The sequence below is a fragment of the Ambystoma mexicanum genome, chromosome 5p, assembly GCF_040938575.1.
Source record: "Ambystoma mexicanum isolate Mex_15411 chromosome 5p, UKY_AmexF1_1, whole genome shotgun sequence".
Lineage (NCBI taxonomy): Eukaryota > Metazoa > Chordata > Amphibia > Caudata > Ambystomatidae > Ambystoma > Ambystoma mexicanum.
The window spans coordinates 174,822,063-174,838,635 of record NC_090930.1 but is presented as its reverse complement, the minus strand read 5'-3'; the positions used below and the strand labels follow the sequence as shown (position 1 = coordinate 174,838,635).

The 16,573-nt window shown below is 49.4% G+C and overlaps 1 protein-coding gene across 1 annotated transcript in view; it reads left to right on the top strand.

Moving 5' to 3' along the window:
* Positions 1-16,573, top strand: part of MAGT1 (magnesium transporter 1) — a 629,140-nt gene that overhangs the window by 112,908 nt on the left and 499,659 nt on the right. The window contains exon 4 of the mRNA XM_069612586.1: positions 14,991-15,131. Within this exon, the coding sequence (XP_069468687.1) occupies positions 14,991-15,131 (141 nt within the window). The remainder of the gene's footprint in view (positions 1-14,990; positions 15,132-16,573) is intronic.

Here is a 16,573-nt window from a genome sequence, read left to right as displayed (position 1 = left end):
AAGGCCTACACTAAAAAAAAAACAAAAGCAAAATCCTTACAACTAATTACAGAAAGAGTGTGGAATATGGTTTTCAATAAAGAAAGAAGTGTTCACCAATAATCAGTCAGGATGTGATTCTCAGGGGTCTCCTTCCCTACGTTTTGAGCACGGGACTAGAGGGATCTCCTGAGAAAAGCACACACTTGAGCTTTCCCAGCATGAGCTGACAGTTCCATTCCTATGAGGTTCTTCAATGGTTAAGTCTCTTTTCAGTAAAAGGTCTCTTGCCTTTGAGGGCCTGATGTATGCAACAAAACAAACAAAAGCTCCTTTCCAAATGGACTTTTGGGTGATGACTTTCCACCCCTGGGTCTCCCTCTTTCGGACTCGTAGGCTTCCCTCGATCGGGCTCGGGTCTTTTTTCGGGATCTCCCTCTGCCAGACTCAGATCCAATTGCCAAGGGGGACAAGCCACTTCCCCTGGTCTTACAATACTCATTACATTCACAAATCTTAATGTCCTTTTAGAAAGTTCTTCAGGCTTTGCCCCTTTTTGTCGGCCTCAAAGCGCTTTGAAACGCATTGTGTATAGGCGCTATATAAATAAACTATCATATCATCATATGCCTCTGCCGGATTCACGTTTGCCAACGTTTGCAAAACAGTTCACTGTGGACATCCCTCGGTCTGGTTCACTCGTGTCAACACGCTGTTCATAGGGACTTCAGGCCTTGCCCCTTATTGTTAACATCCCTCTGCCGGGTTCAATCTTGCCAACATTTGCTAAAGAGTTCACTGTGGACATCCCTCCTTCGGGTTCACTCTTGTCAATCGTACCTTTTTCATTCAAATTTTATGATACGGGATTCACTTCCCCTATTCTTGTGATACAGGATTCACTTCAATTCCCTTAACTTCAACTTCATAATTATCTGTCCGTCAAAGACTTTCGACTGTACAGAGGATTTTATACGACCCCCTGTATGAATACTTTGACCACCTTTTTGCCTTTTCCCAAGGCCTTCTGCTTATGGTAGTTGTCAACAATCTGGTAATCCCCCAGAGTTCCTGAGTGAGCACCCACATGGTGCCGGACTCCTCTGTTGCTGGTTTTCCTCCTTCTAGTATCAGTAGCTCATTATGCTTTCTCAGTTCAATTTAGCCATTTGCTACTTTTCATTCAACACAGTTTTGTTTTTTATCGACTTTCCCCTCGACTCACCAGCTGTGATGAACTGCTTGGCTTTCTTTCTCTTTGGAGTCAAGGTTGGTACCACAGACAAGCGTCTCTCCCTGGCTTGTTTATCAGCGGAGGAGGGTCTTGTGTACCGTTGACATCTGCTGCAACACATGCAGGCTATTGATCATGGTCTTGGGATTCCTTCTGCTGAGGATTCACGGGCCTTGGTTGGAAAGGGCAAGGTCGCTGTTAGCGAGAATTCTCAGAAATGTGCCAATTCCCTACTACTATAGAGACCCCCAGCTCTTTTTGCTGGACTTTATGACTTTTCATTTCTAACCTGGAGACAGTGAGACCTTTTTCCCACTCTCCCATGTATTTTCCTGTGATTTGGACTCTGTGTTTCTTTTTGACTTTGGAATCTGAAAAACTCCATAGACATCATCTTTACATTGTGCCACACAACACCTTCAGTGCAGTGGCACAGGGAAGTCCTTAGATTTCCCAAAGGTTTAAATAACTTCTCTTGGTGAAATTGCTGTTTCCAAGAGCAGTGAAGTGAAATTGACTTACTTACATTTTGTAACTTTCTAGACCCAGCACACACTAGCTTACAATAGCGTGCTGGAGGGGTTACTTAGTATCCCCTTTGTCTAGTTTCTCATGTAACATTTTTATGTTACCCTTTTTTTACAATGAATGGCTGGTGGCAGTGGTTTACTTTTTCCTACCATTGTGCGTTACTGCTGCGGGCTGCCATTGCAGCTGCAGTAAAGCACCCATGGGTGTCCATTTTGTGAAAATGGACCTGGTCGTCTTTTTTGCCATTTCTTGTTGGAAAGGTACTTCTTGAGATTTACTTCGCAAACCATGTTTGGTCCATTTGTTCATTTTGTCTTCACTGGTGAAGCCCGCCTCTGGCTCCAGTGTGTCTGGCAGGCCGGGAACCGAGGGAGATGCCCGAAACTCCCTGTGCTTAGTCTCCTTGGTTACAGGAATGCCCCCAAGGGTGTTTGGCTGGGGGGGCTGTCCTCTTAGGACAGCCACCCTGCTGTGTGATTGACATCTAGGCTGCGAAGGAATGGGAGAAACCTGTATAAAAGGCAAGGCTTTTTGCTTGGAAGCAGAGTCGACCATTGGATGAAGGAATCAGACGAAGAACTTGGAAGAGACGCCTGCTGCAACTCCTGGACCGTTGGTTTGCCCGGTGAAACCCTGCTGCAGTGCTGAAGCTCCCAATTCGCCTTGACGAGAGTACTTGCAAAGGACGACTTCTCCCCTTGGGTTGGTGGGACCAATCGTCCCCAAGGGGAGCTCATCTATGCTGCTGCAGGAACCGATTGCCAGGTAGAGGAACAACAGAATCAAGTGTATTGTTTTTAAGTCGGACCCGAGCTCCAGGAAGATCCTCTGGAATACCATGAAGCAGGACTGCCCGAGCCACCTCAAGAGTGCTGGACTCAAGATACGAAGAAAGCCCATTATGGCATCCGAGAACCGCAGTGGTGCTATTTGCGAGAGTTGCGAGAAGCTGAAACCGCGAGGTGCAGCTGATCTGAAGTTTGCCAATCGCTGCCGCCGACCTTCAATTCGTAGTGCAGGATTGTCAGATGTCCTCCCTCTTGTTCCCAGGACTGAGGCCCAGGAACAACAGGATCTGCAGACCTACACAGGAACAGAAGCCAGCTGGAACCAATTTCTTCTAACCAAAGCTACTGTAAAACTAAGGGTACTTGCCTCTTGTCGTGTAGCCTTGCTAGTTCTCGGTTGAGACTTGTCTTGGTTGCTTTCGCAGAGTTGCTTGCAGCTTTTCCCCTCACAAGCCTCCCAGCTTGTGGCCCTACAGTGATTTCATTTTATACAAAAACTTCTAATACATTGTGCAAAACGTTTTACCTACCTGCAAGAAGGGCTTTAGCTCACCTAGATTTTTGCTCATCTAACATTGGCTGCCCTGGCTCCCTGAAAGACTCTCCTTACCTCTGACTTTGTGATTTGCCTTTCCCTCAGGAAAGTGCTAATTTACTTTGCATTGTAGAGTTTAAAAAGTACGTACCTGTTTAAGAATATTTGTTAACCATAGTTTTATTCCCTCTTCTCCTTTTGACTCTAAACTCAGTATTGCTCTAAAAGTACCAGTGATATATTAATGTCCCAGTGTCCTAGTTATTTAAGCCACCTCAGGTTGTAGGAAGAATGTGTGCCATCCCAAATGGGTATTTACTGATTTAAAGAAACCAAGTGTGTATTTTGAAGTATATTTTTGTAACATATATATTGCTCCATTCTAAAGGAGGCTTATTCAACTGACTGTTAAATTAATAATTGCCTAATCAAGAAACCTTGAGTGTGTTTATTTGGATACCTGTCACTGTGAATCTCTGTGTAATAACCCTACAGCTCACATTGACCCCTCTTAAGATAATTCTGGCTGCTCAGTCACTCTACCAACTTGTGTAGTACATGCTTATTCCAAGGGTCGGGTTAACTATTGCCAAGAGGTCAAGGCTGGTGCAGTCTCCCACAGGGTACTGCATACAATCTTGCCTAACAGTCGCTTCTCTCCTTGTCACCCTCTCGGTATGCACTGTCTTTCTCCTCTTGAACTGCCTTGCTGAGTTGGCTCTCGTGTTGTGCGGTCTGCCTTGCCCTTCCTGTGCGCCGTGTTCCACTTTCTATCCCTGTGGGGAAAGGAAAGGGCCGTCGGGTGTGTGTGGTTTTGGTTTCCTGACTTTGCCTGACCCTTTCATTGGGACGTGTCATGTTAACGGCTCGAATATTAGTTTCTGTGTTGTGCAAAAGTGCTCGTAGCGGAAAAGGGGGGTTTAGTGTTTCTAAATGTTCTATGTGGTAGGATGGGGAAAAGGTGTTGTAGGGAATTATAACACTCGTATGGAGAGGGTTGGAAAAGGATGAGTTTGGTAGTGTTTGTGAAATACATGGGATTGACTGGGATGATTGTTGTGAAAGGAACAGAGGGGATTGTGTTAACGGTAGTATTTTGTGAAGGTAGACTGGTGGTTAGGGAAAGAATAATCATAGTGACGTGGAGAAGAATAGTTGGCAGTATTCTGGTGGGCAACATGAAAATGGGGATTCTGAGTGTTTTTCTACTGTAACAGGGTTTGGGCTTTTAATTGGTTTACCAGGGGTGTATCTGTGGTGAGATAAGGGAGCTTCATTGGAAAGAAAGGGGACTTTTTCCAGAGCACAACCCTGGGCTCCCCTACCCAGATGTTCCTCCGTCACTCGTCCACCCTCAGGGTTGGGATCTGAGAGCGCCAGCCCTCCCCTGGCCATCATAATAAGTGATTCCCGAGGTCTACTTAGGAGAATACCCTCCGGTTTCTCACAACACCGCACACAGAAAAGCCCTCCTAAACATGCTGGTGGAACCTACTGTCCTTTTTGGTAAGGCTGTCGAAGACGCCTTCAAGAGTGCGAAGGAACAGTATGACACTTTAAATCCCTCGACCAATTAACTAACAAGCCCTACGTACAACGGGGCTCCTCACACTCCAAATGTTTTTAGGGTCAAGGTTCACAACGCTCTTCCGGATACATTCTGAGTGGTCAGTCTTCATCTTGGGGCCCATTGCAAGGTCAATCTTCCTCTTCTGGTTTTCAAAGAGGAAATAAAAGATTGAGAGGAAGAGGCAGAACCTCACCAGGGAGAGGCTCCACCCCTCCCAAACAATGAAGCACTGCTGCAGGTCCCCTCCCATGCCACCCAAGTAGGCGGTCGAATTTCACGCTTCCCCCACGCATGGGTGTGGATAACGTCAGACAAGTGGGTGTTGTCCACCGTGGCGGGCGGGTATTTCATCGAACCTTTACAAAAACTGGCCAACCGCCCACCAAGACACAGGAAGATGACACCAGAGGAGCGGTGCATACTATTAGAAGAAGTAGACACCGCTGGAGAAAGACGCCATAGAGATCGTCCCAGCAAACCAGGTAAACAAGGGTATTTATTCAACGTACTTCCTTGTGCCAAAAAAAGACCTGTCCATGCGCCCAGTCCTAGATCTGAACCCTGCAAAGAAATGTCGAGCCACAAACATGACCACGCTTCAAGAGGTAATCCGCCTCTTAAAACAGGGCGACTACATGGCGACATTGGATATGAAAGATGCATACTTTCATATTTCAATGCTCACTGCGCACAGAAAATATCTGCTATTCAAGAGTGGGAGTACACTACCAGTTCAAGGTACTCCCCTTCGGCATCGCCTCAGCGCCAAGAGTATTCACAAAGGTGCTCGCAGTAGTGGCAGCACAGCTGTGCATACAGTCAATCCCTGCATACCCTTATCTGGACGACTGCCTAATCACCAGGGAATCTCCTTGGATTTGCAGACAAAACACACAAAAGGTTAGACCTTCTTTTCAATTTTGGGCTTCTCAATCAACAAAGAGCAATCCAGTCTAGTCCCAAGCCAAATAAAACAATTTCTGCGAGCAATATTAAAGACAAAAGAGGAGCTGGATTTCCTGTCAAACAAGAGGGTACAACACATGCTGTTGCAAGTACCTCCCTACAAGCCAGTCGCCAGATAACTGTACACAAAGCAATGCACTTGCTTAGGATGATGGCCTCATGCATTCACTTGGTTCCACACGCGCGCCTCCGCCTAATGCCGGCATGATTAGCGAAACAATGGTCTAAGGTAATCGGTCAGTGGGACGATCTAGTGGTTGTTTAGACAAACCTTGGTACAGGCTCTTTGCTGGTGGTCCAGGGACAACCTGCTAACAGGAAAACCCCTTTGACTTCTACCAGCACAAGCGATCCTAACTACAGACGCCTCACTTGCCGAATTGGGTGGTCGGGAGGGGGATGTGCCCACTTCCTCCACCACACAACCCACGGCCAGTGGTCACATGCTACAGCCCAAAAACACATCAACATCCTAGAACGTCTGGCAGTTCTCAAGGCTCTTCAAGCTTTTCAGCAACATCTTTCAAATCAAACCATGCAAGTCCTCACAGACTGCACCACTGCCATGTTCTACATTAACTAGCAGGGAGTAACACACTGTCGGTCTGTCAAAACTGTGCCAGACAATATGGAAGTGGGCACTCAAGTGGACCGTGTTCCTAACCTCTCAACACGTTCCAGGGGAACTCACTGGTTTGGCAGACTCTCCAAGCGGATACCCTCTACCAGAAGAACACGAGTGGCAACGCAACAAAGATATCCTAGACAGAGCCTTCTCCCAATGGGGTCATCCCCTGTTAGATTTATTCGCCATATGCGCAATTCCCAGACTTGTTGGTTTCCCCAACTAGGGTGCAAGGGGAACGCCCTATGGATGAACTGGTCAGGGAAATTTGCTTATGCTTTTCCTCTGCCACACCTCAGCAGGATTGTGCACAAAATGCACCAGGAACAAGTCCCTCTAATCCTGGTTGCTCCCATGTGGGTGAGACAACCTTGGTTTCCACATCTGCTCAAACTGGTGATGTGCGACCCAATCAAGCTTGCATGCTCCTAAACCTGCTAACGCAACACAAGGGAGCATCCCTCCACCCTCGTCCTCAATCTGTGAACTTGGCAGCTTGGCTTCTGAAATCATAGAATTTGGCCACTTAAATCTTCCACAAAGGTGTATGGATATCCTAAAGGAGGCATGGAAACCCAAAACCATACACTATTTCAAAAAGTGGAAGGGAGTGCAGTTCACAAACTCTAAACCCAACAAAGTTCCACAGCTAACATTCTACACTACATGCTTCACCTACTAGACTCTGGCATAGTATTCACTTCCATCAAAGTACACATGGCGGCTCCGTCAGCTTACTCCACTTCACAAAACCGTTGCCTTGGTGAGATGTTCCTGTCATTAAAGCATTTATGCAAGGGGTAAAGGGGCTATACCCTCCCATCTTTAACCCTCCACCGAGTTGGGGGTCTTAATGTCGTGCTCTCTAAGCTCATGGGTTCACCATTGAGCCTACGGACAAGGCCAGCCTAAAACATGTGACTTACAAAACTGCATTCCTAGTAGCCATCGCCTCTATAAAATGAGTTGGTGAGCTATAGGCTTTGTCCGTACAAGACCCTTTCTTCATAATCTGCTAAAACAAAGATGTCCTCGGAGCACATTCTAGGTTTTCACCCAAGTTAATTTCAAAGTTCCATGTTAATCCATAGAACATCCTACCTTCTTTCAAGATTCATCTAACTCAGCTGAAAGAAGCCTTCATACACTTGATGTACGGAGGGCAGTTTTGTACTATGTACAAAAAACGAAACTCCTGAGGAAAACAGACCAGCTCTTTGTTTCCATAGCACCTGGGAGAGTGTGATCACATATCAAAAAACGCCATCTACAAATGGATAGTCAAGTGCATACAGCTCTGATACCCATCCAAAAATGTTTTACCTTGCACTCCCAGATCTCACTCTACTAGAGGTGTGCCAGAGCTACCTTAACCTTCATTGCAAATGTCCCCCTAGACGCTATTTGCAAAGCAGCTACATTGAGTTCCATTCATACTCGCACAGCATTATTGCATTGACACTCACTCGAAAGCTGATCCACAGGTGGGACAAGCGGTTCTAAAACAACAATTTCCTGCTGTACCTTCTCACATCCCACCTCCTTCTCCAGACACTGCTTGCTAATCTATGCAGAGCATGTCATCTAAGCAGATCCACAAGCCTCAGAAGGGATACGTTACCGTAATCCTATTTCTGATACTTGTATCTGCTTAGATTCACATGCGCCCACCATACCTCCCCTACTGAGGTCGAAGGCCCATAGATGATGATCTGGTTTATCACTGGTTATGCTTTATCACCTCTGTACTTACGCTTCAACTTTCGAAAACAAATCTTGTAATAGTCAGACTACCGCTAGATGTCGGACTGTGCATTTAAGCAGTTAGAAGCATCAGAAATAAGATTACGGTGTGTAATGTATTGTGTATAGCTAAACACCAGTCCAAATGTGTCGATGCATCAGTTATGAATGTAAGCAGGTTTCCAGGTATTCTTTTTTCCAGAGGTTATTACATAAATTAATTTCGAGGGTATTGGGTCTTCCGACGTATTCCATATCTAGGACAGGTAATGTCCACAGCTGAGCTGCTTCGGAAAATCTTCGGCGTCTGCGTCTTGCATCGATGACGTTGATGTGCCGTCCCCGAGGACCTCCTCCAACGGCCGACGTCACCCGATGTGCTAAGTAGGACGCACAATGCCCATAGCCTCAGTTCCGTTTTTTCCGCGAACATGTTCGCTTCGTGAATCTCGGTACGCCTCGACTCTTTGGAGTTTGCTGTTTTCTTCTCGGTTCGTTGAATCTGTTCGGTTTTTGTGAAGACCTGTTCGTGGCGATGTCTACTTCGTCTTCAACCCCGCGTCCGGGCTTCAAGAAATGCGGGGACTGTGGGTCCAAGATGTCGGTCACGGACTTGCACGACGCCTGCCTCTGGTGCATTGGGGAGGCCCACGATACGGACGACTGTCGACTGCCAGTCGCTCACGGCAAAGGCCTTGCGGGAACGCAAGAAGAAGCTGTCGGTAGGTCGGGTGTCTAAGCCCCGGAAGTAAAGGTCTGCGGGGCTTTCGACGGATGACTCGAGGGGCAACTCTCTGCGTCATTGTCGGAAGTCCAGTGGGTCTCCTTCCAGGAGTCGGTCTCGCCACTTTTCCGCCTCTTCGAGGCATTCCGGAAGCGCAGGCATCGGTCGCCTTCCCAGTCCTCTTCTGAGGACTCCGCCCGTCGGCTGGTCGCTTATCCCTCCATGCAAGTGACACCGGAGGAATGTGCTTCCTTCGGGGAAGCAGATGCTAGCGATTCTTGAATCGCAGGGCACCGGTCCGTCCGCGCCTCCGAGTGGGGTCGGTCGACACCGGTTGAGAGGTCCCGCTCGGTCAAGGGTAGCCATTCTCGCCATGCCCGTTCCAGGTCCCGGTCCTCGACGCGCTCGAGACCGCCTGATCCTGTGCCGTCTTCGAAGAAGACATTGACGCCTGTGGCGCCGAGGTTGTCGACGATTTCTCTCGACGCTCAGAGCTCCGGCTTCGAGGCCTGTGTCGACGCTGTCAATGCTGGTGGCGCTGCAGCTGACGTCGACGCCGATTGGCTCGATGCCATTTGTCGGCGCCGACTCGTTCGGCGCCGCGACGCCTTTCAAGGCGGTGGTGTCGGAGGGGCCCCGTGGCACGGGGTTAGCCCCTAGAAAGGCTCTGGCTAAGGTCAGGCACTGCTTTGGTCCCCAGATGTCTTCCTCTCCCCGCCTGGAGTACATTTCAGAGGGTGATGAAGGCTCTGATGACGGCTTGGTTTCGGTTACGGTACCAGATGAGCTTATCTCGGGCCATAGCCGGTTTGATGACCTGAGGCAGTCACTGCATGATGCCAGTGGACTGGACACCTCTCCGGAGGTGGAGTTTTGTAGGCCGGAGCCTGGCACTCATGCCGATTCTTCATATCGGCGCCTTATGTCTCGGGTCAACGAGTACTTGGGTTGGTCAGCTCCCCCAGGGGAGTTCGTTCAGGATGATCTCACGGACATTCTTGATCTTGGTCCCCCCACTGACCCAGTTTTGCCGTTTCATATGGCTCTGCAGAGAAGGGTGGCGGCGACTTGGACTGCTCCGGAGAGTCTCCCGGCAGTGGGCAAGTCTTTGTCGCGAAAATACCGTCCAGCCAGTAGCGGCCCCTGCTACTTTTCCAGGCACCCCACTCCGGAGAGTTTGGTGGTGCAGGCGGCTACGGCCCCGGCAAAGCAGGCGTCGTATCCTAGCATCCCTCCGGATAGGGACGACAAATGTTTTGACGGATGGGCGAAGAAAGTGTTTTCTTCAGGGGGTATGGCACTTCAGGTGGCCAACTCCATATGTGCCTTGTCTCGTTTCACACACACTCTGTGGAACTGTGTTGCATTAGCGGCTGAAAGTATTCCGAAGGGGACGAACGGGATGGTTTCCTTGCTATGGTTCAGGATGGCAAGGATGCCATGTGTGAGGCCGTTCAGTCGGGTTTGGACATGGCAGATTGTGTCAGCCGGTCCATGGCGGCGAGCACCGTAATACGCAGGTTTGCGTGGTTGCGGAAATCTCGGTTCGCTGCTGATGTGCAGTCCCGGCTCCTCAACATGCCCTTTGACGGTGAACATCTTTTTGGCAGCAAGGCTGACGAGAGCCTTGAGAGGTTGCAGACCTCCAAAGCTGCAGCAAAGTCGTTGGGCGCTGCAGTTCGCCAACCTCTGCCTTTTCGTCCTAGGGGACAGCAATGGAGGGGAGGTTCCTTTCGCTATTACTCGTCCTTCAGTAAAGCGAGGGGATCTAGCGGTCAAAGAGGCCGCCGTAAGAGTGCCAGAGGTGGGAACAAGGGTACTCGAGGTGCCAAGGCCGCTCGGGTAGTTGCCTCTTTGCCCTCAGGCAACGCCGCAGCCGCTACCACTCAGTCATGAGGCCAGGTCCCATGGCTCGCCGGTTGGGGGAAGGCTGGCGCAGCATCTTGTAGAGTGGCGAGCCATTACTTCAGATGTGTGGGTTCTGGAGATCATAACCCACGACTACTGTCTTCCTTTTCGGCAGAGGCCTCACGACAATCCACCTGGGAACCTCTCTTTGAAGAGTCCGGATCCGCTCCTTGCGCAGGAAATTCAAGCCCTGCCGGAGAAAGGCGACATAGAACTGGTGCCTGCAGCGGAGAGGGACAAGGGATGGTATTCCCCTTATTTTTTGATTTCGAAGAAAGACGGGGGATTGAGACCCATCATGGACTTGTGCGGTTTGAACAAACTCCTCGGGAAGAACAAGTTCAAGATGGTAACTCTCTCTCAAGTCCTCCAGGCCCTTGAACTTCAGGACTGGTTGGTGTCTCTCGACCTCAAGGATGCTTACTTCCATGTGCCGATCCAGCCCAAGCACAAGAAGTACCTGAGGTTCGCGGTTGGCGACTCGCACTTTCAGTTTCGGGTCCTGCCGTTCGGTTTGACCTCCACCCAGAGGGTTTTCACCAAGCTCATGGTGGTGGTTGCAGCGCATCTCAGGAAAGGGGGCATTCACGTCTACCCCTACCTGGACGATTGGTTGATCAGGAGGAGCTCTCCCGAGCAAATCCTGGATCATCTGTCCATCACCTGCCACTCCCTTCACAAGCTGGGCTTCTCCCTCAATTTAAAGAAGTCCCAGATGGTGCACAAGTTTCAACTTGCCCAGAATCTCCTAGCGTCCGAGTTCTTGAGACTGCTCGGCCTCATGGCATCCTGCATTCTTCTGGTGCCGGAGGCTCGTCTGCGGATGAGATCTTTGCAGTGGGCACTCAAGCTCCAGTGGTCTCAGTCCTCCGGCAGGCTGTCAGACCCTGTTCAGGTGCTTCCCTCGGCCGCCCAGGACCTTCTGTGGTGGGCCGTTGAAGGCAATCTGATGAAGGGGGCCCCATTTTGGCTGCCCTGGCCGGAGGTGACGATCGTGACGGACGCATCCCTCTCGGGATGGGGAGCTCATGCCAACGAGTTGACAGTCAGCGGTCGTTGGTCTCAGTCGGAGTCCAGACTCCATATCAATCTGTTGGAGCTGAGGGCTTTTCTGCCGACTGTGCGAGGAAAGAGTGTCCTGATTCTAACGGACAACACAGTGGCCATGCACTACCTCAACAAAAAGGGGGGGGGGCAGGGTCAATTCCTCTGTGCAGGGAGGCGATGCAGCTCGAGTTCTGGGCCATCCAGCAGGAAGTTTCGATCTCGGCTGTTCATCTGGCCGTAGACGACAACGAGACAGCGGACGCTTTGAGCAGGCAGAGCACGATCTCTCAAGAGTGGGAGCTGGCTCAGGAGATTCTCCTGGAGATCTTCACCCTTTGGGGGACCCCTCAAGTAGATCTCTTCGCCTCCAGTGTCAACCGGAAGTGCGAAAGGTTTTGCTTTGCCGGGAATTTCCTCCAAAAGGAGCCTTAGGAGATGCGTTCGTGGTGGAGTGGTCATTCCCACTGCTGTACGCGTTTCCTCCAGTCCCCGTCATCCCGCAAGTACTGAGGAGGTTACAGAGGTTCGGTTCCCGGATCCTCATTGCTCCGGCGTGGGCCCCGGAGGACGTGGTACCCGGGCCGTCTCGACTTGTCCATCTGCCCTCCACGTCGTCTTCCCTACCGAGACGATCTGCTCTCACGGGAGGGGGGGTCAGGTTCTCCATCCAGAGGTCAGATCCCTCAACCTTCACGCTTGGCTTCTGAAAGGTTGAGGTATAAGGATTGGGAGCTCCCTGAAGACGTGATGGAGGTGTTGCTCTCGGCCAGGTGGCCGGCAACGAAGTCTCTGTGACGTTGCCGTTGGAGAAAGTTCTGCGACTGGTGCAGAGTTAAGAATGTGGATCCTTTTGAATGTGACATTCCCATGGTTCTGTCTTTTTTGCTTTCTTTGGCCCACAGGGGCTTGCAAGTGGGGACCATTAAAGGTTACCTGGCGGCGCTGTCCATATTTAAGCGCTCGTCTGAAGAGTGTTCCTATTTTAAGATTCTGTTAATTTCTCAGTTTTTGAAAGGGCTCACTAATGTGTTCCCTCCGTCACCTTTTCTGGTGCCAGGTTGGGATTTGAACCTTGTTCTTAAGTTTCTTATGGGTGCTCCGTTTGAGCCTTTACATTCTTGCCCTTTGAGACTGCTAACTCTTAAAACTGTGTTTTTGGTTGCGGTTATTCCGCTCGCAGAGTGAGTGAGTTACAGGCACTTTCATTTAAGCCACCCTTCACTGTGTTTCATAAGGACAGGGTTGTCCTTAGAGTTCGTCCTTCTTTTCTTCCGAAGGTGGTTTCGGAATTTCATTTGAGCCAGAAGGTTGTTTTTCCGGCGTTCTATCCTCCTCCACATCCTGGTAAGGAACAGGAGAGGCTCCATAGGCCTGATCCTAGGAGAGCGTTGAGCTTTTATATTTCGCGCATGTCCCGGGTCAGAGTGGACGATCAACTTTTCATTGGTTACGCTGGAAAGTGTTTGGGACAAGCTGTGACGAAACAGACTTTCTCAGATTATTTTAGCTATCTCCGAGTGTTACCGCTTGGCGGGTAAGGACCCTCCGGCTGGCTTGCGGGCCCATTCTACCAGGGGAGTGGCTTCGTCTACTGCCCTGCAGAGGGGTGTTCCTATTCGTCACATCTGTGATGCAGCCACCTGGGCTTCAGTACATACTTTTGTACGTCACTACTCCCTCGATTCCATCAGAGGGCAGGATCTGGCCTTTGGCAAGGCAGTCCTATATTTACGCAATTTGATTGGGCATGCTGAATTTGTGTTCTAAATTCATTTCCCACCTCCTTGCTTGGTACTGCTTTGGGAGTCTGTCATAGATGTGGAATACGTCGGAGGACCCAATCCCCTTGAAGAACAAGTTACTTTCTTACCTGGTAACGTTCTTTCGGTGGGATGGTCCGACGACGTATTCCATATCGCTCCCTCCCTACCTTCCCCGCTGCAGAATTTCTTTTGCGATTGCAGCTTGCGCAAGGCCTTGTGTGTCTGACTGGCAGAAAACTGGTGGCACACGTTATGGGGGAAAAAACTATAACAGAGGCTATGGGAGTCGTGCGTCCTACTTATCACATCGGGTGACGTTGGCCGTCAGAGGAGGTCCTCGGGGACGGCACATCGACGTCATCGACGCAGGACACAGACGCCGAAGATTTTCCGAAGCAGCACAGCTGTGGACATTATCTGTCATATATATGGAATACGTCGTCGGACCATCCCATCGAAAGAACGTTACCAGGTAAGAAAGTAACTTGTTCTTCTGGCAAATAAGTTCTTGGCAAGTCCATGTAGGAGAGAGGTACACACTATGCAACAAACTGTGCTCTGCTCCAGACTGGGATGAAATCGGACTGTGGTGTGGAATATTTCAGTTTTGGCTACAGGGTATGATGATAATCCTGTCCTAAATATTGTAGCTCTTTGTCAAGAAACACTCCAGATATACAGGCATCAACATTAAAGCCCAAAAAATCACATTGCCTCAATTGCTTAGAGACAGCACAATATGCCCAGAATTAAATGTTCAAAATCAGTATAGAATAAAGAACCCATCAACCCCACCCCACTGACCTAATCACAACTGCTCTGCGACTTACTATCATCCCTTTTGAACAACTCAATACTGTAGATTCAAGACTATGCTACAGCAGCTTTCAACTATGAAACTGAACCAGCACCCCCTAAAACACCCACATGGACTATGGAAGCTTTCCACCTGTTTTCCACATATTGCTTTGTGATGACCTTAAATTCTAGCAACTCAGCAGGATTAGCCAATGCTCTGTGCCCTTGAAACCTCTATGCAACAGCACAAGCGCTCTCCCCATCTTAGAATCGCTCGTTACTACCTAAATCGAGCAAGAAACCACCCCCAAGACTTCAAAGTCGCATGTGTCAAGTTTTAACAAAAAACAAAGTAAAAATACGAACCCAAACAACCGTGCATCCATTTCCACTATTTTCCCCTTGCAGCAAAAATCGTACTGACGTTAATCTACCATTTTGAAACACCATTGAATGTGTATGCACTCTTGTTTACAAAGCAAACATTATCAAAATTACAATTCTTTTGTGGTTTGTGGCAAATCATTGTAGATTTTCCTAATCAAATATGCGTAATCACCAAAGACTGGGGTTTCTGGACTTGCAACTGTTATAGAATGACGGTACAACTGATCTGCTATGGGCTGTACAATAAATCACTGCCTGTTCTGATTTTACTGATGAAGACATTTTCTTTGGTGAGCCTTTTTTAATAAGTCATGTGTCCCAATAAGGTGGTCAGTCATATTGGAGCTTAAATAAGAGACAACCTTTATATTTTGTTTTAATTCTTTTCTTAGTTAAATATGAATTCAGCTCCAACATTCATCCATTTTCCAGCCAAAGGGAAGCCCAAGAAAGGGGACACGTATGAGCTGCAGGTTCGAGGGTTTGCTGCAGAACAGCTGGCCCGCTGGATAGCTGATAGGACCGACGTCAATGTAAGTACCAAGTCATTGTTGCCATACATGTTTTATTTATTTAAATATGTTTATTTTAAATCGAGGCAGGATGACAGATATACAGTGTAAACAAGACAAATAAGGCACTCAACAATCCCCTCCAAGTCCTCGCCCACCCCCCACCCCCAAGCTTCTCAATCCGGGGACCCCTCTCCTGGGCTTACCCATATTGTGGCTCCGTCAGCCAAGTTTCCCTTTCAGAGGAATCGTCTATATAGGGTGGAAATCCTGCCTCGGGCTGGGAGGTCCTTAAGAGTTAATTCAAGGGGGGTGAGGAGGCGCATAGCCGCCCGGAGGGTTTGGGGCTGGGAGCACCAGTGGCGTAGTAGAATGCACGTAAATCTGTCTCTTTCCTGGAGTTGGAACGTTTCCTTGCATTGTTCGAATGTGCAAGGTAGGCCTCCCGCATACAGCTGTTTCAAGTTTTCGAGCCCTCCCTCTACCCAATTTTGGAAGTTACGGGGGTTTGCCCCAGGTGAAAGGGCTGGGTTGTGAAAGATTGGTGAAAGGGGACTCTCAGGATTCCCCTGTGTCTCAGTGCCCAGTCCCAGGAGCTCAAGGTGTGTTTAGTTGACAGCAGAAGCCCCTTCCATCGATCTCTGAGGGGGAGGCGGGATATGTGGGAGAAACCGGAGGGGGAGCGGGAGTTGTGATTGCTCCGATTCCACCCATCTGGGGCGGTCTGTGATTAACTGCTATGCACTAATGTGTGCCAACTGCGCTGCCACCCTGTATGACTGTAGATTCGGAACCCCCAGCCCGCCCAGTCTGGCACTGCCTAGCATTGTTTTTAGGGGGATCCTGGCCTTCTTGCCCCTCCAAATGAATCTGAGCATTTTCCTTTGCAAGTCGCGGAAGGCTGGGGTTGGGATCGCCACTGGGAGGGAAGAACAAGCATAAAGGAATCTCGGAAGTAAGTTCATTTTGCAAGCTGTTATGCGTCCCATCAGTGAGATTTCTAGGGCCGTCCAGCGCTTCAGAGCCCCCTCCAATTCCCTAAAAAGCCGAGGGAAGTTGGTTCGGTACATGTCTTTCGGGTTCACGGGAATGTGGACTCATCAGCGCCAGCGCCTCCCGGTCCTCCATGGAGAGGCCAATGGTCACCGATTTGGTGAAGTTGATAGAGAAGCCCGTAACCTCCCCATAGTTGGATATTTCAGTCGGAGCATGCTTTAGTGAGGAGTGGGCCTCCGCGATCGTGAGCAACACGTCATCAGCGTATAGGTCAATTTTGTGCTGGGATGAACCAATCTGGGGGCCCTTGATATGGCTATTCATCCTGATCTTCTGAGCGGAGGGTTCCATGATGAGCGCAAAAAGCAGTGGTGATAAGGGACAGCCTTGTCTGGTTCTGCAAGTCAGGGGGATCGGGGCGGAGAGTGAGCCATTGATTCTCAGGAAGGTCCTTGTCGATTTATAGT